The sequence below is a fragment of the Rattus norvegicus genome, chromosome 17 (genome assembly GCF_021556685.1).
Source record: "Rattus norvegicus strain SHRSP/BbbUtx chromosome 17, alternate assembly SHRSP_T2T, whole genome shotgun sequence".
Taxonomy (NCBI): Eukaryota; Metazoa; Chordata; class Mammalia; order Rodentia; family Muridae; genus Rattus; species Rattus norvegicus.
Window position 1 is genome coordinate 49,743,308 of NC_141550.1, and position 26,575 is coordinate 49,769,882.

Here is a 26,575-nt window from a genome sequence, read left to right on the forward strand (position 1 = left end):
ACATTTGGTTTTATTTAAGAAGCACTAGAAGGTGTGGCCTTGTTGGAGGAGGTTTGTCCCTGAGAATAGGCTTTGAGGATTCAGAAGCCTACACTAGGCCCAGTCTCTGTCTCTGTCTGTCTTTCTCTCTGTCTCTGTCTCTCTGTCTCTGTCTCTGTCTCTGTCTCTCTCTCTCTCTTTCTCTCTCTCTCTCTCTGTGTCTGCCTCTTACATTCGGATTCAGATATAAAGTTCTCAGCTACTGCCTCTATACCCCATCTGACTGCTTCCCACCCTTTTGAAACTATAAGTAAGTGTCCCAATTGAATTCCTTAATCATAGTATCTCTTCACAGCAATAGAACACTAAGATATACCACTTCCTCCAGGAAGTTTTCCTCATTTGAATCCCATATTTACGTTGGGGACTGTCCTCTGTCCAGTACTACCACTTCTCATATTAAAGTACATTCCAAGTGACTTAGAAATTGCCTGGCACAGTCTCTTCATCTGCCCAACATGTGATTCTTCTCTGTCCATCCTAGACAGGAAATTCCTCAATGTCAGAACCTACTAACAATGTATTCCCTGACGAGTGGCCAACACTTAGCTGATGATATTGATAATTAATAAATATTGATAATTATCAATAATTATTCAGAAAACGCATGAAGCCTGCAAAGGTTAACAGTAAAGAGCCCTGTGTGTCATGTTCACTTCTCAGGTAGTGTCTTAGGGTTTTACTGCTGTGAACAGACACCATGACCAAAGCAAGTCTTATAAGGACAACACTTAACTGGGGCTGGCTTACAGGATCAGAGGTTCAGTCCAGTATAATCCAGGCAGAAAGATGGCAGCATCCAGGTAGGCATAATACAGGAGGAGCTGAGAGTTCTACATCTTCATCTGAAGGCTTCTAGCAGAATACTGACTTCCAGGCAGTTAGGATAGGGTCTTAAAACTCACACCTACAGTGACACATCTACTCCAACAAGGCCACACCTTTAAATAGTGCCACTCCCTTAGCCAAGCACACTAAAACCATGACAGGTAGACAGCAGAAAAGAAATGCCCAAAGAGGCTTGGCAACAATCCTCAGGAGCAATCCGAATAGCTTCAGAGCAAGGAATAATGCCAAGGGTAAACAGAAGGGCAAAGCTGAGGACAATCTGCAAAGTGACAGGCACAAGCTTACATGCCTAAGGTTGCTAAGACAAAGGCAGGGACATAAAGCTGCAGACAAGCCAAACCCTGAAGACAAAGTAATCAAGGAAGCATGAAGATAGAGGAGTGTCAAGAACAATACTGTCTCTGTGTGTGCATGTGCATGCATGTGTGTCTGTCTATATGTGTGTGTCTGTATGCATATCTCTGTGTGTGTGTGTGTGTGTGTGTGTGTGTGTGTGTGTGTGTGTGTACCAGACATATATACCAGATATATCTCAAACTCCCAGTCAGACCTTACTCCCAAGAGTACTTGGCCAGCAGCAACCGGACTGGATGAAGAGGTGGGGGGAGAACAAGTGGTTGAGTGGACAAGGAAGTGGACATAGGAAGAGTTGAAGGAACAAGTGAATACAATCAAGATACAATGTATGGACTTCTTAAGGAATTAAATAATGTTATTTAAAGATAAATCCCTCTTAATGTTTTAGAAGGGGCCTCCCAGGTCACAGAGCAAATGAAGTCAGCTGACTGGGGTCACTTAGTACTCTAGAGCACATGAACTTCACCACCATAGTGTCTACCTTCAGATTCACCAGAATCCTGCTGATACAAAACCCTCAGATTTTACACAGGTAAGTGTAAAATAGGTAGCTTTGGCCTTCCATCTAGTACACAATGTCCCAAAATCACATGGGACCTAGAAAATATGGTAGAAGAGACTCTTGTGAGAAAACGTAATAATATGTGAGTCACATGCATCTCAATCCATATTGAAAAGTGCAGGAGAACAAAAAGGAGCAGCCTTGCTTTGTACCTAGGCTCTCTTCACATCACTGCTAAATACAAGGTTGTTTCAGGTTGCCATGGTATTAACTTAACTCATCACAGTTTAGAAAATGCATTGAGAAATCAAGCTTAAAACATTAAATTACTTTTCATAAGACATATGCTTCTTATGCAATTAACAATACATTTGGTGTCAGCAAGCTCTAATCTTAGAGCATTTATCTGCAACCATCAACCAGCTGACGAAAATTCAATTTCCACTCGGCTTCTACTTTTCACAGTCAATTCTCCAAGGCTAGGTATTGTATGATCTCCCTAAATACTAGTTTCCCTGTGATAAAAACAGATTACATGCACAGAAAATGCTAGTGCAGTATATATATATATATATATATATATATATATATATATATATATATATATAGAGAGAGAGAGAGAGAGAGAGGTGTGTGTGTGTGTGTGTGTGTGTGTTATGACATTAAAGGGTTTTGTGGGGCTTACTTTTGTTTGTTGATTTCTTGTTTTTTGTTTGTTTGTTTGTTTGTTTTTGAGACAGTGCAGCTAGCCTTAAACTCACAGAGATCACCCTGGCCCTACCTTCCAAATACTGGGATTAAAGGCATATAGTCACGATTCCTTGGCTTCAGATCAAAATTTTACGGAAAAACAATTATCTTAGGACAGACTGAACAAGCACCAGACTGCATATTCTTTCAGAGAAATGACCATAAAATCCTTTATATTCTCAAATTACAGATAATAGGTCAAAGCTTATCAAAGTGTGTACTGACTAGTTTTATATGTCAACTTGACACAAGCTGAAGTTATCACAGATAAAGGAGCCTCAGTTGAAGAAATGCCTCCGTAAGATCCAGCTGTAAGGCATTTTCTCTACTAGTAATCAAAGGGGAGGACCCAGCCCATTGTGGGTGCCATTCCTGGGCTAATAGTCTTAAGTTCTATAAGAGAGCAAGCTGAGGGGTTGGGAATTTAGCTCAGTGGTAGAGCGCTTGCCTAGCAAGCGCAAGGCCCTGGGTTCGGTCCTCAGCTCCGAAAAAAAAAAAGCACACACACACACACACACACACTCACACACACACACACACACAAAGAGAGCAAGCTGAGCAAGCCAAGGGAAGCAAGCAAGTAAGTAACATCCCTCCATGGCCTCTGCCTCAGCTCCTGCTTCCTGACCTGCTTGAATTCCAGTCCTGGCTTCCTCTGGTGATGAACAACAAGTGGAAGTGTAAGCTGAATAAACCCTTTCCTCCCCAACATGCTGCATGGTCATGATGCTTGCGCAGGAATAGAAACTGTCTAAGACAAAGTGCATACATAGAAAATCAAATACACTTAAAATATGGAGTCCGACATAGCTTTGTTCAAAGAAGCCACTGCTGGATAGTGCAATTTCTCACTGTGGACTACCGAAATGTTCCCAGGATCCTCTTGTGGGCATAGCAATGTCTATTTCCAAAGACCCACCAAGGAAGCACCATCATGGCTGAGAGTCCACAAGTCTCCCTTGTTTAATAGAAGACACTTCCACATTTAAACCACTAACTACTAACAATGCCAGGTCACATCTACAGGAAACCAATGCTAATGAGAGTTCAGTAGCAAATGTCCCGGTATACATGTTCCATTTTCAGCTCAGTCCAACTCTTCTTACTTTGAGCAATTTGTTCTTCAAATGCTTTCTAGCCTTTGGATAGTCATCACTGTAACTACACGCCAACTCCCACTGAATTCATATCCCTCCTTGATTTCAATCTTGCATGTATCCATCCTAATGACATCTGAGCTCTCCTCCCTGAGGACACAGACATGGTATGATCACAGGGCTTCAGATGTACAACCCAATACATAAGCTTTTGCGACACCCACTCTCTCTCTACAGGGTGTTGCCCAGGCAGCAGGTGCATCTGCTAGAAGCACAGAGGTCTCTACATCCTTCAGCCTTCCACTAACAACCTCATGGAGAGTATGCCTGACCTGTCGCTTTATTACTTAAGAGTTTTTCCTCATACTTCAATATGAAACTGTAGAAAACATTTCCCAGTCCTGTTTTGTTTAAATATGTGTAAAACATGTAAAAATGAGGCACTCTTATTTTAGCCCCTTGATCAGTTTCATTTCTTTAGTTTACCACTGATAAAAGGAAAACAGTGGAGTGACTCATCTAATAGCAATATCCTCCTGTGCGTAGGTTGGAAAACAGAATTCCACAGGACACTGGCAGTATCTGAGAGAAGCCAGTAATGCTTACCCGGATGTATGCATCCTGGTGGTGCTTAGCGAAATACAGCATGTTGTCCAGAGCCAGCATCCCGGGAGGGGTCTGTGTAAAGTCCATGGCAGGATTGACATGATTCTGTGAGGAGAAAAAAAATGTTCCCACCATTAATTCTCCATCAGATGACATCAACCACAAAATAACTGAGATCTCCCCTCAAGATGTAAGCATCATGAGGTGGATGACAGTCACAGATGCTGGCATTGTCTGCCTCTCTGCATGGATGGGGATCCCCTGCCCCCAGCAAGAAGAGCATTTACACATGGGATTGGAAGACATAGTTGGAAATCAAATATAAGGTTAGACAAGTAACACTCTAAGAAAAATAAAATACTATGTGTTTTATAATTCTATGGTACTACACTGAATTGAAGCCAATGTCACTTGGGAGAGCAGCTGTGGGGAGAGGCCCCAGTTCTGTCATTTATGACAGAAGCTAACCCCAGGAAACCACAACCTACGAACATCTTCTTCCCCCTCGACTGTGAGGCCAGGGATGATCATGACTCTTGATTGGCTTGTGAGCCATACAGGGTTAGACAGGTCTCTAAGCACAGGCAGTGGGAACCATGAAGATACACACAGGGTTCTGGTATCTGCCTGCCCTCGAGAAGAATAACTAGCATGAGTTATCGCACACAGTTATGCCAACGAGAAGTTGAAGCCCAAATGATCTGCTTTATTCCACAGGTCACCAAAACCAGCCCATTCCACATAGACCTAAACAGTGAAGGGATTCAAACAAACAAACAAACAACCCCAAACCTGTGATCTTTATTTTTTATATGTTAAAAAATATGAAAGAAAGAAAAGATTGCTGAAGACAATTTGCTCTTGCTGTATAGAAAGACTGATTTTTGTATACTGACTTCATAATGTTCAACTTTGCTGAATTCACTGAGTACTAACAGGTTTGGGTTGGTGGTTGTTCTTGTCATGAGATAAGAAATCCTATAAATGGTGGAAAGTGTCATCTTCGAATAGGAACAATTTGACTTCTTTTCCAGTATGAATGACTTTCTTTCTCTTACTCTAATTATTCTGGTTGGTACTTCCAATACTGTACTGAATAAGAATTATGAAAATGGGTACCCTACTCCACCATATAAATTATAACAATATGAGATAATGTATTTGTTAAGTCACTAGAGGTAACATTCCACAATTTACAACTACTTCAAAACATCATGTTGTGTGTGATAAAATTCACACAATGCCAGTGTAGAAAATTTGCATAGAACTTGTGGGAGTAGCTAGCCAATGTCCAATTTGACTCACGGTCCAATCCACAAGAAAGAACCAACACATAACACTGCTTGGGTAAACAAGAACCAGAGACTAGATAGCCCAGAGACCTAGGTAAAAACAAATACTACTTGTCTAAAAAATTAAATCCATGAAATAAAAATCAGTAAAATGATCTTTAATGATATTCTGCTACACTCATAGATCAGTGCCGTATTCAGTTGTCATCGGAGAGGCTTTCTCTGGCAGCAGATGGGAAGAGATGCAGAGACCCACAGCCAGACATTATACAGGGAGAGAGAGTGTCTAAACTGGAGCGCTCCATCAAATTCCTTCCATTAGAGCTCAGGGAATCACACTGAAGAGGAGGCATAAAGCTTATGAGAACCAGAGGGGATGGAAGACACCAGGAGGGCAAGACCTCTGGATCAGCTGAGTAAGGCATATATGACCTCACAGAGCTGAAGCAGCAGGCCAGGGCCTACATGGCTTTGCATCAGGTTCGTTCTCTCTCTCTCTCTCTCTCTCTCTCTCTCTCTCTCTCTCTCTCTCTCTCTCTCTCTCTCTCCCTCTCCCTCTCCCTCTCCCTCTCCCTCTCCCTCTCCCTCTCCCTCTCCCTCTCTCATAGACATTAGCTTAGTAATTTTCTGAGACTGCTGACCATGAAAATGAGTGGATCTCTGACTCCTGTGGCTGTTCTTGGGACTCTTTCCCTCCTGTGGTGTTGCTAAGTCCAATTCTGATATGATATTGTTTACTTCATCTTATATTTTATTTTTGTCATGATTGGTTGTTATCTCTAAGCAGCTGTCCTTTCTAATGAAAGACAGAAAGCGAGTGGGTCTGGAGTGGAAGGGGAGGTAGGAAGGAACTAGGAGTAGTCAAAGAAGGAGTAAAATATAATCAAGATATATTGTATGAGAAAAGAATCTACTTCAAGAAAAAAGTTTCAAAAAAGAAAAGAAACATTAAAGTCAGACTTCAAATAATCAAATATGATGAGGTTTTTTGCTTCTTTAAATGGCATTTTAAAACTTCCTTAAAATGTATATAACTTGCATGAAACAAGTATTTTCATTATATATCTAACTACTTTCTAATAAACAGCTTCAGTCTCTTTTGCTAGGGAAATTTGGTCAGTAGTGATTCTTTCTAACTTTAGTATCAGAAGGCCTTTTTATTCACTGCTTCGAGGTTCAAACCACCTTCAATCACACATTTGAATAATGTGTTCATTTGAATAAGAGTTCATGTCACTTGTCTTTCCCAGGATGATCTGAAGTTTTATTTGAGAACTAATTAAGATTATCTAAAATCCAGGAAGAGTGGTTCTGTCTGTAGCCCAGAGTTCCTGTTTCCAAACATCCAGTTCACCATGTGTATCCAGTGAGTTATATTATCACAGTGGTTTGGATGTTGTTATGGCACTCCAGCCTAATTTGTGCCATAAAACATTGGAGAATTTTTAAAATACTGAGGATCAACTACTAAGGAGAAAGAAGTACCTAGCTCATGGAATTAATATAACAAAAAGAAATCATTTGGCATTTCAAACAGTGCAGCTCAGTCTTTTTAAAATTATGTCTGTCTACATCTATGTGTGGGTTTGTGTACCTGTGAGTGCAGCTGCCTTCAGAGGACAGAATGCATTGGAACTCCCGGAGGTGGCATTTCAGCTGGTTATGAGCTGCCCTATATAGTGTTGGGAACTGAACTCTTGCTATGGAAAGAGCAGTACAAACTCTCAACCACAGAGCTATCCTTCCAACCCCAGTTTAGTCTTAATTTAATATTTATTGGAGTGAGAGGATTTAATCATATCCAACTGAAAAATGAAAATCAAAGTACATGAAATTATCCAATGGAGATTCGTTAACTTTAATTATTTAGAAAAAGAAAGGAGTAAAATTTGCTCCATGTAGACAAACTAGTTATTCTGATGCATCTGGTTTTCCTGAGTCCAGGTGAAAGTACAAGAATTGCTCCTCACTGAGCAGTTTAAGGTGCTGTTGCTAACTTTCACCTTGTGAGCATTAAATTTTACCACATCCCCATCAAGCAAATGTCACTGCTGTCCTCATGTAGCCCATAAGAAACTGTAGCTAGATGCCTCCACATGCCAGCACAGGACCTCAGAGCATGGATTTGACCAAGACTTGGCAGCATTTTGGGTTTCTACATTTTCTCTTTCACAGTTTAGAAGCTGAACATATTTACTTTTGTACTTCTGGCATTTGGACTAAAAGTTTACTTCACAAAATTATGGGCCACCAAGCAGCATGGGCTACCCAACAAGACTGAGTGCTATAAAAGAAAACAAACTAATTTCTAGTATTAGCCTATTCATCTATTCCAACAATAAATAAACAGGAAACCAAGCTGTGACTGTTTATGTACTCTCAGCTACTCGGGTGGCTAAGACAAGACACTATCAAGTTTATAGTTTTTCTGGGATTCAAAGTCATCTCAAACAACTTAGTGAGGGCCTGTCTGAAAAAGAAAACTTTACAGAGGGCTAAGAGAATACCCAAGTGCCAGAACATTGGTCTAGCAGCCATGAGGCCCTGGGAAAAAATCCCCATACTAAAGAAAACACACTCACCTGAAAAACAAAACAAAACAAGACTCTGAATTCACAATCTATTTCTAATAAATAACCCACTTAAAGAATCTGACTAAGAGAAACCCCTATACACTAAGAGTTATCACTGTTGCTTGAATTTCACACTCAGACCCTTGAAGCTTTCTTCTATCAAACATTCTTTCCTGGCCACATATTCTGCACACTAAATACAGTACTGGTATTCAGAGGGTCCTTATAATGAAAGAAAAGGATTGGAGGGAGGCATGGAGGGAGACAGAGAGGGATGGAGAGATGAAAAGGGAGAGGAAAACTAAGGGAGAGGAAGAGAGGGGGGAAGAGAAGCAATTCTCTGCATACTTCAATCACCTCTAGACTATTTGTGTTATCTAATATGTCAATGATATAAAATGATGTTATGTTGTACTAATAGAAAATGATGAAAGAAAAAGCTTCGTGTTGAGTACAGAAGAAACTTCTTTTAAATATTTTCAATCCATGGTTGATAGGCGAAGAACCACCCATGGATGCAGAAAGCTGACTGTAACGGATATCTAGAGGTCCTTTAAGGTACCATGTAGCCAGTTGGTATATAATAAAAATCTCTTATCATGTTGCAGATGTTACCTTTGGATGCTACCTCTCCACTCTCAGCAAACCATCACCAGGTTTATGAAGTAATTCTCATCTCGTGAAAAAAGAAAACTGAGACACTGACAGTTTGTGCAGCTTGTCAGTTTCAGAGCCAGTATGTGGCAGAGCCAGAACCAGAGCCAAAACTGAGCCATTGTGTACCAGAGCCAGAGGCTGACTCTAGGATGTAGATAGGAGGCATAATCTTTTGTCGACAGGTTGCTGATCAATATATCATTGCTGTAAATTTCACAGTGAAATCCAGTGCAGGTCCCTCACTGTCTATTCTCAGTGCACATCATTCCCCCAGGCAGAATGCACCTGTGATGCAGCCTATTTAGCAGGAGCCCTAACTTCTTCATCCCTACCAGACCTTATAACAGAGAAGACTCTCTGTGTCCTATTGGTCTTGAAAAAAGAGGCTCTTACTACACAACAGCCAATTAGAAAATTGCTTTTGATTATTCAATGAAATGTTCCAATTAAGAAACATCACTGTACTTCAGATGAAGGATATCCTATTTTGTTGGTGGGTAAACTGTTCTTCTGTCTGGTTCCAAGTACCATGATCCCTGTCTCCTGAAATGATACTTTAGCTTCTGTTCCTTAATAGTGAGTGACATCATTTTACATGCATAGATTTTTGATAACAAGAAAAGGAATAGAAGTACAGGCCTACATAGTTGGGAGTTTTCTGTACTGTCACAAGAATAAAACCTATGCTGAGATCCCAGTAAGACCAAGGACTGAACCATTCCTTCACTGATGAGATGCTCTGTGGACAGATTCATTTTCTTTGCTTGTTCCATGTTATTTCTTCCCCCTGTCTTGAAAAGAAGGTATAAGGTTTTGATGAATAGCCTGAAATTTCCCCTTGTTTTACTGCAAAGCCTGTGCACCTCTACATTCTTCTGAGATGTCATTTGTTAGCTCCCAAGGAAGTGGTGCTCCATGAATCACAGCAGACAGCACTCAACTCCCAGGGGATGGGGAACAGAATGGATGCTTTCTTTCTCAGAGCACCAGAGTCTATATTTGGGAAGCAATGTACTGACCAGCAAGAGCTAGAGCAAGTAGCTTTAGGGTGGACCTAGGCCTCGGGCTAGCAGGTGTTGGGATCTCCCAAGAGATTTATTGAAGAACCAAGTGCTGTCACTCACTGCCAGACTTCAATGTTAGCACGGGCTGAGTTATGACCTTGCATCTCTAATAAATTCTCAGGTGATATACCTGTTGTTGGTTGTGGGGGAACACTTCAGCTCATCTCCAGTTACACAGACAGTATCAGAAGCTGGAGAACTAGGTTTCCCAAAATCCCAAATCCCGTACAACATATACTGCATCACATTTAATTCACTGGTTCAATGTCAGTATACACGCTACTGTCACCTGCTGTGTGTTTAGGCTGTGCATTTAACAATGCATTTATTCAGAAAAGGGGAATTATAATTTAAAAGGCTCTTATTTTTCCTATTTTTTGAGCATACAGAGCATGCATTGTCACCATAATGGGAAGTGATAATCGGTCAATATTTTCTACTCTGGGGTGCTTCCTGGTTGGGGTGCAGAGCTGGTAACAGCCTCAATGATTTTTAAACAATCCCTGTTTTTCAATTACCAATGCCATGCTAGTCCTTCATTAGTGTGGATAATAAAGAGATGATTGCAATAATGCTTGCCAGATGGCACATCATGGGGAAAACCTTGGAGGATTTAGGAGTTAATATTTGTACTATATGAGTGTCTACATTTGTTCAACAAATATAGCATCATGAGCAACCTTTAAAACAAATCATATTGAATGAATATTCATTTAGCAATGAAAATGCCCCATTTGCAAACATTGTTTAATCAGGCAGTAGAAGGGCATGTTCTTCGGGGGGAGGGAAAGTCACGTAGAGCTAGGAGCAATATGCCTCTCTCTTCATCTCCTCAACTCAGGAGTACTAAGTGCATGATACTTCATCAAGCTCTGTACAGCTAGAATACAGCCTGAAATTCTCTGGGGGGCTGTTAAAAGTCCCAAAGTACATTCCACACCCCACATTAGTGAGAAACTAACTGGAAGCCAAGCAATTAGATTCTTAAAACCCATGCATGATTGTGATGCCCCAAAGACACTGAGAACCACTTTTCCAAACCAGTGGTTCTCAAACGGGAAGGAATGTCAGAACTTCCCTGAGGCTGGGGTAAAGCCTGGTATTTATGGTTCCATGGGATCAGACAAAGCTGATATAGAAATGAAGCTGTGTAGAAACCTATGACCCTTTAACCTGAGGAGACATAAAGTAACTGGCAGACTGGCTCCCCATGACAGGAACAGAAGACAGGCTCATGAAGCTAAATGTGTAAGTAGAGATACAGGGACTGAGGAGAGGAAAAGGTACAGAGCAGGCTAGCCAAAGCTAAACATATGTAAGGAAACCTTATGGAAATTAGTGTATATCCTAATTTAATTTTTTTTTATTTTGAAGTAGTTTGAACAAAAGTACCCTACATGGGTGATTCCAGAAAGCAGGGATTACTAACTGAAAATCTCACAGCCAGGCACAGGATACAATTTATTGGTCAGAGAGGCTCCAGAGGCACTTAAAACAACACAGGCCATTGTTATTGCTCTTGGCGACTTACGTGACAAGACACTCACTTTGGATGTGAGACACGGAGAAAACAATCTTGAGTTGACCAGGAAACTTTCTCTCTGCCAGAAAGTACTAGGAAAAAAGACGTTATCCTACTCACTGCTGGACCTCAGACTTTATAATCCTGATCTGCCAGAATTGTGTTCATTGCTTCAACAGTTGGACAGTTGTGGGGATAACCAACTGCTTTCTGATTGGATATGATGCCTGCTACACATGATGTCACGATGATAATGGACTAAACCTCTAAAACTGTAAGCCAGCCACAATTAAACATTTTCCTTTATAAGAGTGGCCATAGTCATGATGTCTTCAATAAAACCCCAAAACACATATTCACAGATATTTTTCAAAGTTTCCAATTGTGCAGGTGTACCGAAATGAAATTCAGCAACATATACATTGAAAATTACCTCCTAATTCACAACTGAGATATAAATTGCAAACAACTAGACTCTTAAAGTTAGTCACCATAACCAAGTGCAGGGAGCTATGGATCTCTGTTCTTGCTGATGCAGTATGAACCTCCATGTCCTATACCAGGTCCTGGAATAGGCAGCAACTTTTACTGCAATGGCTGCTCTAGGCAAGGCAGAACACACATTCAGTTAGCAAAGCTCACAACTTTCTCTGTTGCTTTCACCTATTTGTATGATGAGGCCTTGAAAACATTTGACCTCACAATTTCTCACATAACTCCTATATCCTCCAAGTAGCATTGAGGAACTTCCCATTTTAGCCTTGGTCTCTCTCCATTAAATGCACTAAGAACCTATAATTTTGCTGCTAGTGGTAGCTCAAGACTGAAATGGCAGCAAGAGGTCCCTGCAAGTTTGAGGGCAACCTGAAGGATTCTTGGATCAGCATGGCTAAACAAAAACTCAGGAGGGTGACAGAGAAGGCAGCATGCCTCATCTGTCAGTGGAAGACCGCAAACATGATGAGAACAGAAACAAGACTGAGCTGACTGGAGCAGTGGTAGTGCCAGCACCATGTTAGGTGCAGAATTCAGAATTTCAGATAATCCTCCAAGTCCCCAAAGAGACAAGAGTTAGAAAAGAGAAGGATGCTACTCTTATCTTCCAGATGAGGGTCAGGACTAGAGACTTCTCCAAAGCCACAGTTATTAAATGTGACTGCTTGGGCAATTTCTTGTTTTGTTTTGTTTATAACAAGTTCAGAAGAGCTTCAGAGAGCAGGAAGCAAAAATGTACTTACTCAAAGAAATGATGCTTTGAAAGCTAAGCACACCTCTACAGAACAAAGGAAATCTGGCTTAAGAATAATTCATGAGAGTCCAGTTCCTCATCATTAAAATTTGATTCTTTGAGTAACTCACAAAAAATCCTCAGGACAAAACCACCGAGGATGATGCTTGAAAGTCCGGGCCCCAGCATTTCTACTTCACAGTAGCCTATCAATCTCTGCCCTTGGTTGCGGTCTCTTCCCTGTGTGCCTGGAACCCCCTAGTCCTCTGCAAACTGCTCTAAGTCTCTTCACCTACAAGCCTGAACTCCTGGCCTGAACCCCAGGTCTGCATCTCCTTGATCATTTCAAACAAGTTTGTTGGATGATGAATCTAGTTCAGCTGAACTGTGGATTGTCTGCAATTACCACTGTCACTTGGGGAACCTCCTCCCTGGGAATGTTCCACAGCCTAGTCTAAAGGGTAGGGACTAAGTTCAAAAGGTACTAAGTTCAGAAAGTAGAAAGCAAGAAAGGACTTACTCAGAGAAATGTAACGACAATGTTTAGAAATTTAAGCACACCTCTACAGAACAAAGGAAATCTGGCCTACATAAACATGAACACACATATACACTTATGTATGATTTATATATTCTGACCACATGTACAAGACAGTTTATCAGGGAGCTGAGGAGATGGCTCTGTGGTTAAGAACACAGAGTGCTCTTGCAAGGACTCAAGTTCAGTTCCCCACACCCACATCAGGCACTTCTCTGCCACATATAACTCTAGCTCTAAGGGGTCAGCTGGCCTCCGTTAAGACTCCTCAGGCAGCACCTGTGCATAGACCGACCTCCTACATATACACATGATAAAAAATGAGAAAAACTTTTAAAGTAGAATCCTTCATCAAAAAGTCCCTATGTGTGGCCAGTGACATGGCTCAGTGGGTGAAGATGCTTCCCACTGAGCCCGATGACCTGACTTCCATCCCCAGGATGTACATGGTAGAATAAAAGAACTAATCCCTCAGTTTTCCTCTGACTTTTCACATGTTTATACACACATGTGAGTATACTATACACAAATAAATAAACATTTAAAAACTGCACTTAAACTTCAGGCAAAAAATACTGCTTTAAGTAAGCTGTAAGACATCAAAAAAGGACTTTGCTCTATTATGCATAAAATTCATGAAACTCTGAGTTGACTCCTGTCATTATCTTGAAGACACAGAGTAGAGACTCACAGAATAAAAGGATAAACAAAACATGGTTTATTTGGTATGTTGATTAGTAGGCAATACACAGAATTACCATAAAAACTCAATTAAAATGCCTTGCGAATAAATTTCCTTTAAAATGAAGCTGGCTAAAGTTTTTTGTTAAAGCCTTTATGAATAAGGAAATTGTTGTCAGGTTTTATAAAAATACCCACATTTTTCTCTACTCCGCCAAGCATATATGGGACTATGAACAATCCAAAGAGCACCCTGCACTCTGGGTAACAAACATCCGGTCTCTCATCTGCCCTCACTCCCCAGTTCCTTTTTGTCCCATTCCCTGTTATTATCATCTGTTATCACTTCAAAACTAGGGGTGGAGCAGCGGTAGACATCAGATTCCTCTCTCCCCCATCTACAGGGAATGCAGAGGCTAAGCCATCCAACAAAGGATAAACTAATGTGCAACAATCAACACATGTCAGGCCTTGCCTAAGCATCACCGACCCCTTTCCTGTCCGGCACTTTTTCCCATCTGTCTGAGCAGGTTCTGGCACAGAAGAGCCATTGGCACGAGAAACAAAACCTACCAAGGGGGACCCAGGGACTCAGCCTCCTGCAGCTGCTATCTCTAACAAGACATCCTTCCAGGCCTTGTCTATCAGCAGAAAGGCTCGGATGGAGCCAACGGCAGGAACGTCATTGTGGGAGCAGATGCTGAAACACTCTTAATATGATAATGGACGGCGAGCACTCAGCCAAGCTGGGGTGGGTGGGGTGGAAACAGAATGTCGCTCAGGTGCCGAGCTGGGTCCATTAGTTATTTTCTACAGATGTGCATCTAGTTTCTTTTTTTCTTTTCATTTATAACTTTAAATAGTTCTTTTTAATCAAGCAGAGAATGATCTGTGGTCTGCAAATTACATGGAATTCAATTCCTATGTCTATAATGAAGGATTTTTGGAATTCAATCATGCTCACTTGTCTAGAGCTGATTAGTAATAAAAAACCTTCAGATGGCTAACAAAGCCCAAACATTTGTCACCTGGCCTCTGCAGAAACCATTTTCCAGCCATTGTTATAAACACTGGGCCAAAAAAAAATAATAAAATAAAATAAATAAACTAAACTAAAACCCCAGTGTTTTACTCCTTGGACATCACTATGGCCCTTTTGTAAGTGTTCGGAGTGTTTATTGTAATGATATTTCGGATTCCTGGTCATTTAACTGGAAAACTCTATTCTGCGAAGACTATACTGAAAGGAGGGATTCTATTAGCAGCCTTCACTGTCTCTGAAGGTCCCCTTCTCCTTTCCCTTGCCAGCTATTTTCACAGAGTCTCAAGTTCCCAGTAAGGACTCTCCTCCTTTTTCCTGTCCAAGAACCTCTCAAACGTAGCAGAATCTGGCTTTTTAGTTTGGAGGCCACAGTTCCTTTCCCATACAAGCTCATTTTAAATATTAACAAACCCTGGAGAAGAGAGGTTAGCCATCTTGCCCACATTCAAATTGATCACAGTCCTGGGATTTGAACTCAATATTATACAGTTTGTGTGTTAAACTTACACCTTATAGGAAACATTAGTTAGCTACACAGCGGAGTATCTATTTCTGGACATTTTTATCTTTTCTATTATGTACAGAGTAATTATTACATGTGACAAAGACAGAAGTGTAAATCTATGTTAAGTTTATTTCTGTACAGTTTCTATAGTAGTACATGTCACTTTCCTATGAGTATTTTATCCATAACCTTCTTTATATTTTATTATGTAGATTAAGATAGATATTTCATAGCTATTTTTAAATGCACTAAAGGGAAATTCACAAGTATATTAATAATGATTATAGTGATGGGAAGATGGATAATACATCTTGGGGTTCATAGTTTCCTAATGAAGGTGCATTGATTTTTACTTAATTTTGACTAGGGGTGTTACACAGCATTCTAACAAGAAAACAAATTCATTCCATAGCCGAACAGAAGAATAGCTTGGATCTTCATCCTGCTCCTTCCTGCTTGAGTCTTTCTCAAGAACTTCTCTGTGAGTAAGAGTCCAACTATGCCAGAGAGACATGCTCTGGTCAGAAAATAGCATGGACACAGAATGTCTTTATTTCGGAGAGATAGAAGGAGAGAAGGGGCATGGGGACAGACCTCTATAAGATCACTCCCAACACTATAAGAGCAATACGAGATCCTCTTTTGACTTCGGCTGCACCAGGATGTTTACCAATATGCCTGACCTGCCAGAGTGGCTCAAGAGAGCATGAAGGGACCAGCATTCTGTATTCTCACTCTTTCAGCTAGCCTCTCCTTATAGTTTGTGCCACACTTCCCAGTTTGTCCAGTTATTCAGAACCATAGGATCAGGGCTCCAGCCTGGGATATCACTTTAACACCAACAAAACAATCTTAGTCCAGCTTTCAGGGATGGCCTGGCAGTGCTGGGAAACCAACATGATTCTGATGTAGCTTCCCAGTGCTGTATAACCTATAGCACCCAGGTTCCTACACTACCCAGGTGTATAACCTATAGTACCCAGGTTCCTACACTACCCAGGTTCCAGAAGCCTGGAGAGAGCGGCAATCGAGCCGCCAATATCCGCCCAATTGAGTTCAACCTAAGAGCAACAGAATGCAAGGAAAGGGTAACTGGAGATGCTGAAGCAACTAAAGATAGAACCAATCAGGGCTATGAGTAAAAGACCAGAGAAATTGCCATAGTTTTAGTTTGAACTTCAGAATAAATAGTTTTAAATTAACCTTTTAAAATTGCACTTTGCGATACCACACTAAAACTAGCATTATAGGAAGAAGGCCTCTAAGTTCTGTCTTGTGAGCATGAGATGGCTATTATACTCATGAACAAGGCTTACTCAAGACTGGGCTCACCTACACTCAGTCATGGGTGAAGGAGGGTTAATAAGGTCTGTGGTGGCTGGTTAGCTTGACATACCTGGAAAGAAAGAATCTCGATTGAAAGACTACAACAGCTTAACCTATAGACACTTCTGTGGGGCATTTTCTTGATTACAAACTAATGGTTCCACTCCAGGCAGAATCATCCCTAGGCCAGTGGGCATGAGCTGTGTCAGAAAGGAAGTTGATTATTATCTTGAGCACCAATCCATGGTTTCAACTTCAGTTACTGCCTCGAGCTCCTACCCTGGCTTCTTCCTAAGGTGAACTGTAAACCTATAAGGCGAAGTAAATCCTTTCCTCCCGACATTGATTTTGCTTGGCATTTTATCATAGCAACTGAAACTAATCCAGGACAAGGTCCGATCAGTCCTCAAGAACTACAGGCAGCTGATGGCTGCTTAAGGAGGGAGAATAGACACTGGTGAGTTAGACATGATCCAGTGGAGAGCATCATACTCATCTTCATCCCTGGTCAAAATTGTCAATTACAAAAGAAAAAGACATGATAGTGGAAAGGGCTTGTTGGGAAGATTAGGGATTGGGTGAAGAAGATGAGGAAAGCTGAATTGGGGAGATAAGTGTTGCCAAAATGGGTTATACAAATGTATATAAAAAAACTGTCAGATAATAACAGTAGCAAACAGAGGATCAAGGCCAACAGTTTTGTTGCAGCCCATAAAAACCTGCCTAGCTACACATATAGGCATGCATCTCCCTCAGCCTGGGAGTAAAGACCTGAAACAAGTACCAACAGAGGCAATAAATCCCCCAGAAGAATGAGAAGTCTTGGAAATGTTAAGTAAATACCATGGAGATGCTGAGTGGCCCCTAACCTTAGCCAAAGGATTAAGTGGAATTAAGAACTACTATTTACTTTAAAGCTTTTATTGTTCTGGTGACCCTCATATGTTCATGGTCCCTGGCAGAATAGAATGTAGCCTCAAGATGCCGGCCTGAAATGAGGCACTACAAGGCAGAAGGGGTTAGAGAAGGTCTTAAAAATCCACAAATGTTTATGTGAGCACCCATGGACTTAGTTCTCGGATGCACAGGAGGGAGCTTCACTGGAAGGTAAGACTCAAGGGAAAGAGACCTTTCCAAAGACCTGAGTAACAGTATTGGCTCAGCAGGGTTCATTAAAGCACTTTGCACAAGGCTTTCTCTTCCTAAAATGTTTTAACATTCTTTTACAAACATCAATAGTAATAGCAAGTTCAAATACAGAATGCAGCAAGCAATATCATCTTCCATATTCCTTTGGTACAGCAGAGATCATGTGGACGTAAAGCATGGGTATGCATTTCCATGCATTCATCTGCAGGAAAGATGAGGAAAGCATTTAGAAATAGCAGTCAGGGTAGGCACCAGGATGTCACTCTCTAATGCCAGTAAGGAAAGAAGGGATCATGCAAGGATCTGATGACAGGAAGTAGAGGCTACATGGAAAGGAAGGATTTGAAAGGAACAGAATTCGTGATGGGAACTTATGTACAGATGTATTAGAGAGGATCTGCATATATTCACATACTGCTCGTGGTACACTGAAAAGCAAAGAAGCAAGCTTTTGTGTAGCATATAAACTGGTTGTACAGGGACAGGAACAAAGCAAACAATGGCTTTCTGTGTGTGGACTCAGGCTGCATGTGCCACAGGGACACTAACAGGGAGTGTGTGTAGAGGGTCTGTCATGCAGCTCAGAGCGAGCCAAGGTGGGTGGGCGGGAACAAGAGCTACTTCCTTAGAGTCTGTTTTGTTTCTTTTTCTAAAACAACTTCTCACAAGTGGGCATTTCAATAATTAAATCTCGCAGAAATTTTACTTTAAATTATTTTAATGACTCTAAGTTGATAATGTTACTCACAATCCAGTGAGCAAGAGAAATTCTCTCACTGCTTAGCACAATCATTTCTCCAAGTGTACAAACACAAGGAGAATACACACTGGTGGTAGAAATAAGTAAGAGGAGAAACCTAGAGGACTGAGTAACAGCATCCGCAGGCCTCGGTCTTCTTCCTAGGTTACCATAAAGTCCTCAGACTTGTAGACATTTGAGTAGGAGCACAAACACTGTCACTGTTCTTCTGTTTTGTCCAATGCTCAATATACTAAAGAATGAAAATCTTAACTTAGAAAACATAGACTTTATTATATATTTGAAGTGTAAAGCATAATTAAACATTATGACCATAGCAAGTTTGAGTAGTTTTTAATACTTTAGGATTTTGAATGTTTAAATATCACTGAATAATACAATCACAATAAGATCAAAAGGAGGTTGATCCTAGAAGCTCAAATGTGTGTTTATTTGCAATAATACTTCAATGCTGCATGCGGAGACTTTCCCTCTGCTATGTCCCAGCAAATAAAAGATAACTGAATTTGTTCCTTCAACATAGGAGGAAGGAAAATAAAGACGACTTTGGAGATCAGTTTTCATATTACATTTTGTGACATCCAGTAGATGCCTGTTTCTCTCAGATAAGGAATATTAATAGAAATATTTCAATTCTTTACCAATGAAGCCTTTGTGAATGAACTCAGCGCATATGTGCACAATTCTGGCCAGGCAGCACCCCCCCCCAGCATATTACACAGCCCTCCATCTACAGAAGAGCACATTTTCCTCACCCAGTTCATATTTTCTAGTCAACAGCTGATGGAAGAAGTTTCTGTGGATGCCTCACACTGTCACACAGAAGCCAAAGCACACTACTGGCCTTGCTCAGTGACAAGCATTCATCCTTCGTGGCAAAACTGTCAGACCCCCTCTGGTAGTAGCTCTAGTGGCAGCAGTAGTGGGTGGGTAGGTAGGAGGTTGCTAGAATAAATACGGCAAGGGACAACCCAAAACACACAGCAGGATGGAGACATGCCTAGGAGAATCCCTTTTCTGGGCCTTGTGCTTCCAGGGCTTATATGACCCCAGCATTTTCAGAGCCTTTAAGACACTGGTCCTCCAGACCTGGTGGTATTTCTCAGGAAAGCAGCCGGCCAACTCAACTAGCCTGTCATAGCAGGTAAGGAGGAGGCAGAGGGTCACCATCAAGGCAGTACCCAGTTCCAGTGTAATCTTTTATCTTAGCTGATAATCTTAGGGAAAAAAAAAAGCTCTCCCAACTAGAAATTTCTCCTGCATTCACTTCTTTACCTGGTCTGCTGTGCAAACTCACTGTCCTGACAGGTACAACTAGGACATGCACAGAGCCAGGTGGGCCCTAGAGAAATGTTAGCAGTAGGCCAGTGCTGCTCTCAGCATCGCTCCCCAGGGCCATCTCGGCCCTTACCCTAAGCTTGGAATCCTTCAGAATCTGTTTAGACTGTTTAGACTTCCCATCTCAATGTAAATTTCGCTTTTCCATGGAATCCTTGCAGACATCCTCCTAAAGGGCCCTCCTTTATGACATCATCTCCCCATCCTCAGGCTGCTTCCAAAAGGATAGACAATAACTGATTAAGAATCAAACTTCCCCAAGGATGGCATATATAGTCCACCATCTTTGAGTCCCTCATTCAAGCATGGAAATTTCCAGTGTCCCACAGGGAAGGTAACTTGTTCTATTTATAAGGATTCCTGGCGAAGAAGACTCAGTAACATTTCTCAGTTTTGACACATGTATAGATTCAGCCACATTTCACCTAACTTCCAGGTGCTCAGTTACATAAGGTACTGCAGTAATGTGCTTGGAGAAGTCACTCAGATCAAAATTAGAGACCTAAGTCACTTCAGTTATGGGATACTTTAATTCCAAGTCAAATATCCCAGAGCTGGCAATCCAAAATCTGAAATGAGAAAATTTGAGGACCAACACACATCACTTGAAAAGTTTTGAATTTTGGAGTCTATCAGACTAAAGATTAAGTATGGTCAGTGAATAGTCTATGTAAATATCATAAAATCCCTAAACCTCTGGATTCTAAAGCACTTCTCGCCCCAAGCATATCAAAGATAGATGTCCAGCTTATGCTATCCTAGGAGCCAGATCAAGTGCACTATCAAAGTACACAGGAAAGTACTTCTTATGTGCTGCTCTGCATTCTGGTACAGAGGATTTCACCAAGGCACTACAGAAAACCTACACATACTGAAGTAAATACACACCTCAGCTAAATACCCCTACAGCTTTCCATATGAGGCAGCATTTGTAAGAAATGGAGGGGGGAACAGAGGGGAGACAGAGATGGAAGGAATAGAAATTGGAGCCACTATGAGGGTGCTCCCCCACCTACCCACCCACTCCCATCTCGCAGCCCTGGCATTTCCCTACACTGGGGCATCGAGCCTTCCCAAAACCATAGGCCTCTCCTTCCATTGATATCCAACAAGTCCAACACTGCTACATATGTGGCTGGAGCCATGGGTCCCTCCATGTGTACTTTTTGGTTGGTGGTTTAGTCCCTGGGAGCTCTGGGGGTCTGGTTGATTGGTATTGTTGTTCTTATGGGGTTGCAAACCCCTTCAGCTCCTTCAGTCCTTTCTCTAACTCCTTCATTGGGACTCTGTTCTCAGTTCAATGATTGGCTGTGAGCATCCACTGTATTTGTCAGACTCTGGTCTCTCAGGAAACAGCTATATCAGACTCCTGTCAGCAAGCACTTCTTGGCATCCACAATAGTGTTTGATGGGATAGAGGCTTCCAGAGGGGAAACCAGGAAAGGGGACATTTGAAATGTAAATAAAAAAATATCCAATATAAACAAAACAAACTCAAACATACAAAAAGAAATGGGAGCCACTGCTGAGCAAGAAGACAGCAAACAGTGTGTGAGGGACGTGGAGGTCAGAACTGAATTTAATGTCTTAGAACATCTTCCTTAAGAATCATTCTAAGAGGGGCTGGAGAGTTGGCTCAGTGGTTAAGAGGACTGACTGCTCTTCTAGAGGTCCTGAGTTCAATTCCCAGCAACCACATGATGGCTCACAACCATCTGTAATGGGATCTGATGCCCTCTTGTGGTGTGTGTCAGAAGACAGTAAAATATACTTGGTATGCACTCACTGATAAGTGGATATTAGCCAAAAAGCTCAAATTACCCGAGATGCAATCTACAGACCACAGGAAGCTCAAGAAGAAGGAAGACCAAAATGCAGATGCTGCCACTCCTTCTTAAAAGGGGGAAATATTCATAGGAGGGGATATGGAAGCAAAAGTTAGAGCAGCGACTCAAGGAATGGCCATACAGAGCCTTACACACATGTGGCCCATATATACAGCCACCAAAACTGGATAAGGTTGATGAAGCTAAAAAATGCATGCGGAAAGGGACTGGATGTAGATCTCTCCTGAGAGACACATCCAGAGCATGTCAAATACAGGGGTCAATGCTAGCATCAAACCACCGAACTGAGAATAGGACTCCCTTGGGGGGAATTAGAGGAAGGATTGAAAGAGTTGAAGGAGCTGCAACCCCATAAAAACAACAATGCCTACCAACCAGAACTTTCAGGGACTAAACCACTACCGAAAGCCTATATATGGACTGACCCAGGACTCCAACTGCATATGTAGCAGAGAATAGCCTTGTTTGTACACCAGTGGAAGGGAAAGCCATTGGTCTTGCCAAGGTTGGACCCCCAGTGCAGGAGACTATGGGGGAGGGCAATAAGGGGGATGTATATGGGGAATACCCGTATGGGGGAGGGGGAGGGGAGGGAATGGGGGCTTATGGACAGGAAACTGGGAAGGGGAATAACCTTTGAAATGTAAGTAAAGAAATATATAATAATAATAATAATAATAATAATAATAATAATAATAATAATAAAAGAATCATTCTAAGAGTCAATTAATGAGTTTCAAGGGCCTCTGAAACCAGCATGGTATCCATCTCCTTGAAAAAGCAAGTGGTAACTGTGGGGAGGCAGTGTATCCAAAGAGTAAAATTCTCCACAGAAGATAAGAGAACACAAATGCTTTTCCAATGTTCCCTGCATGCCCACATCCCTAACTCTGGAAGTAGGTGCCCCAGCTCTGGATGTCCTTCTGCATACCCTCCATGTCTAACTCCTGAAACTCTTTCATCCACTCAAGGAGAATGCTTGATAAATCACTTTCGAGACACTAGATAAAGTCTAACCTCTGCACAGTCTCAGACACCCACTTCTGAATATGCTAAGGAGCGTCATTCTTTCAGGTTCCTGTGAACCAGCCCCAGGTGGCAGGCTGCAAATATGAATCATGATAAATGGAAACTCTATGTGACTTGCAAGGTTTAATGCTATGCACAGTGAAGTTTCTAAAAGTTAAATCCTGGACTCATATAAACGGTAAACATGTATAAAGAGTTGTATAATGTGATATTGAAGTATCCAGAAGAATGGTAAGGAGGCTCGCTGTTCAAAGATCAGTTCAGGCAAACAATGTTTACTGTAGTTGCGGAAGAAACTTGACTGCAAGGTTGCTAGGTTACCTGGAAAGCTACAATGTTCTAAGGAGTACTACAACCTTTGCGTGCAGCCTTCCTAGCAATCAAACTCAAACGTCCTGTACTGACATTCAGCTCCTAGCTGGCTGCTGGGTGGACGACTGACAGCAGAGTCAGACATTATTGAAGATTAAATAATCCTTGAGCTCTCCTATTTAAAGTGCCTCAAACTGACTCTGAGAGGAAATGCCATACTCCCTTCTTTTGCTCTATTTACATTTCTAAAATGATGATAGGCTATGGCTACTAAGTCAAACCTTCCTAAGGAGGAGGCACATCTATGATCTGAGATGTGCCTAGGTTCAAGAGCCAGCTTTCCCAGCTTCTCTTAATTAAAAGAATATCTCTAAATAGGGTTTCTTATAGTAAAAATAACCAGCTGACTCGTTAAGAAAAAGAAGTTTTAATTGTCCACTTAAATATTTGAACTAAGTTACTCAAAATGTTTTGAGTACATTTTTAATGTTTGTGAGCATTCCAAGAGAAAAGTGCTTTATACTAGGACAAAGACAGTTCAACTCTCAAAGTCTCTGAGTTACAGCTTTGATTGATGAACGTTACAAAACTCCACAATTTAGAGATGATTTCCAGCTCACGAGTTCTATTTTTACTTAGTAGGACTCAGAACTACATTACCATCTTTCGTTGATCCTAGGAAGCCTTTTCTCAGCTCTCCAAATTTTGATGGTTCTAAACTTGGGGAATAGAGAACTTTGCAAATTAATTGCTGTCAGATAGACAGCCACTGTCATATCCTCTAGTGACCATGTGTGAATATTAAAAATGCCACCATCAAATTAACACAATGGGTATCAAGATCTAGATGATAACACAGGAGCCTACAGAACAGTTTCTAATGCCAAGATCCAAATGATTGCAAGCCTGTTTCTCTCCATTCCTAGCCCGGAAGTTGTCAGAAGTATACTGCTCTAAAGTGTCACTCCAGGGTACAGCACCAGTGAGCTTCTGCTCTGCTTCAGAGCCTTCTAAAGTTATACCACAAAAACAGCAGCATCAGGCAGTGCAGCTAGGCTGAATTATTCAAAGGTGTTGAACTCCAAAGGTAATAACATCAAGAAGAGATCTGGGGGAGATGGCTCTCCTGGTTAAGAGCACTTCCTGCTCTTACAGAAGACCAGGGTCCGGTTCCTAGCACCCTCATAGCAGCTTGATGTGCCAGAGGATGCAGCACACGCTCCTGGCTTCTGTAGGAGATTGGGGTGTATATAAACTCATAATAGCAAGTGTACATGTGCATGTGCATTCTCTCTCTCTTTCTCTCTCTCTCTCTCTCTCTCTCTCTCTCTCACACACACACACACACACACAATTATAGATAAAATAAAAACACAAAAAAGGTTTCAAAAACAAATGGCAGCTGAGTTAATTCCCATGTACTTCCTGTGTGCTTATTGTAGATGTCTGTATATCACTGAGTCTATCAGAGCTCATTCAAAGGACATAAAAAGTCTTCAGAGCTCTTAGTAGGCATTGGGCAACAGTTCGAAGGAATAGGGCTGAAAAAAACGTACCCTTCCTTCAATGGCATAAGAAATACATTGCCAATCAACAAGATAGATTAAACCCTTAGCCAGACTAACCAGAGGACACAGAGAGTGTGTCCAAACTAACAAAATCAGAAATGAAAAGGGAGACATAACTACAGAATTAGAGGAAATTAAAACAAATCATCAGATCCTACTGCAAAAGCCTATATTCAACAAAACTTGAAAATTTTTGCAAGAAATGGACAATTTCCTAGACAGATACCAAGTACAAAGTTAAATCAGGAACAGATAAACCATTTAAAGAACCCCATAACTCCTAAAGAAATAGAAGCAGCCTTAAAAGTCTCCCAACCAAAAAGAGCCCAGGACCACATAGGTTCCATGCAGAATTCTATCAGACCTTCATAGAAGACCTCATACCAATACTATCCAAACTACTCCATAAAATTGAAACAGATGGAGCACTACTGAATTCCTTCTATGAAGCCATAGTTACTCTTATACCTAAACCTCACAAAGACCCAACAAAAAAAGAGAACTTCAGACCAATTTCCCTTATGAATATCGATGCAAAAATACTCAATAAAATTCTTGCAAACCGAATCCAAGAGCACATCAAAACAATCATCCATCATGATCAAGTAGGCTTCATCCAGGCATGCAGGGATGGTTTAATATACGGAAAACCATAAACGTAATCCACTATATAAACAAACTGAAAGATTAAAAACCACATGATCACTTCACTAGATGCTGAGAAAGCACTTGACAAAATTCAACACCCCTTCATGATAAAAGTCCTGGAAAGAATAGGAATTCAAGGCCCATACTAAAAATAGTAAAAGCCATATACAGCAAACCAGTAGTTAATATAAACTAAATGGAGAGAAACTTGAAGCAATCCCACTAAAATCAGGGACTAGACAAGGCTGCGCACTCTCTCCCTACTTTTTCAATATAGTTCTTGAAGTTCTAGCCAGAGCAATCAGACAACAAAAGGAAATCAAGGGGATACAGATTGGAAAGGAAGAAGTCAAAATATCACTATTTGCAGATGATATGATAGTATATTTAAGTGATCCCAAAAGTTCTTAAAGAAGATACAAACAACCAGAGAGTAACTGGAGCCGGAGTGACAAGAGCCTCCAGGAACCATCCTGCAGGTAGTTCTCAGACAAGGAGTTCTAGGGCCACAGGGAAGGCAATGTCAGGAGAAAACAGCATCCCCTTGGGGCAGCACTGATTCTAGATGATGTCTCTTGCCACCTTCATCTCTGGGTCTCTTCTTTGAAAAACCCTGATCTTTAGAATTTTCTTAAGGCTGGGGGTGGTGAGAGATTGCCTGTGGTTTTATTTCAAAGCTACCCACAAAAGGTCATTTCGAACTGAAGTGCTCTTCTGAGCCACTTAAGATATTTCGGAAACAAAACCAACTTGAATGTCCAAAAAATACTCTCTTGGTGCTTAACATAGGAAGGAGAAAAAAGTTCCAGCAGGCCATTCCTCTGCCTCCTGCACCCGATCCAAACAACGCAACATCAAGTCTGCTCACCACACTGCTCTCCCTCTGTCAGACAGAGCTTTATCTGTTAAATGAATACGAAGGTAAACTTTGGCCAAGATTCATTCTATGTGCTGGTGGCCCAGTGATTTCCCTTAGTTGAAGCATCATCGATACTATTAGAACTGGAACTCAAGTCAGATGTCCAGTCTCTAAGCAGTTATGGACTGCAAGCACAGACATGCAGAGAAAGAAAAGCAGCAAGCTCACTGGAACAATTGAAGCTCTCAATATGTCTACAAATACCTCATGCTCAACTCAGCAAAATGAGGCAAAATGAGGGGATGTTCACAGAACCCACCCTGCTCTCCATCTCCGCAAGCTCTGAGCACACTAACTTTCTGCTCCAGGGCAGGGGTGGGTAGAAAGCAGCAGGGAACCCTGGGCCAGAAAAGAATGAGAAAAGCAACGGGAAAAGG

At 41.4% G+C, this 26,575-nt stretch overlaps 1 protein-coding gene across 8 annotated transcripts in view; it reads right to left on the reverse strand.

Annotated features, from left to right (window-relative positions):
• Positions 1-26,575, reverse strand: part of Elmo1 (engulfment and cell motility 1) — a 523,734-nt gene that overhangs the window by 251,794 nt on the left and 245,365 nt on the right. For all 8 annotated transcript variants that reach the window (NM_001395578.1, XM_087591062.1, XM_087591058.1 and 5 more), the window contains 1 exon segment: positions 4,201-4,305. In NM_001395578.1, the coding sequence (NP_001382507.1) occupies positions 4,201-4,305 (105 nt within the window).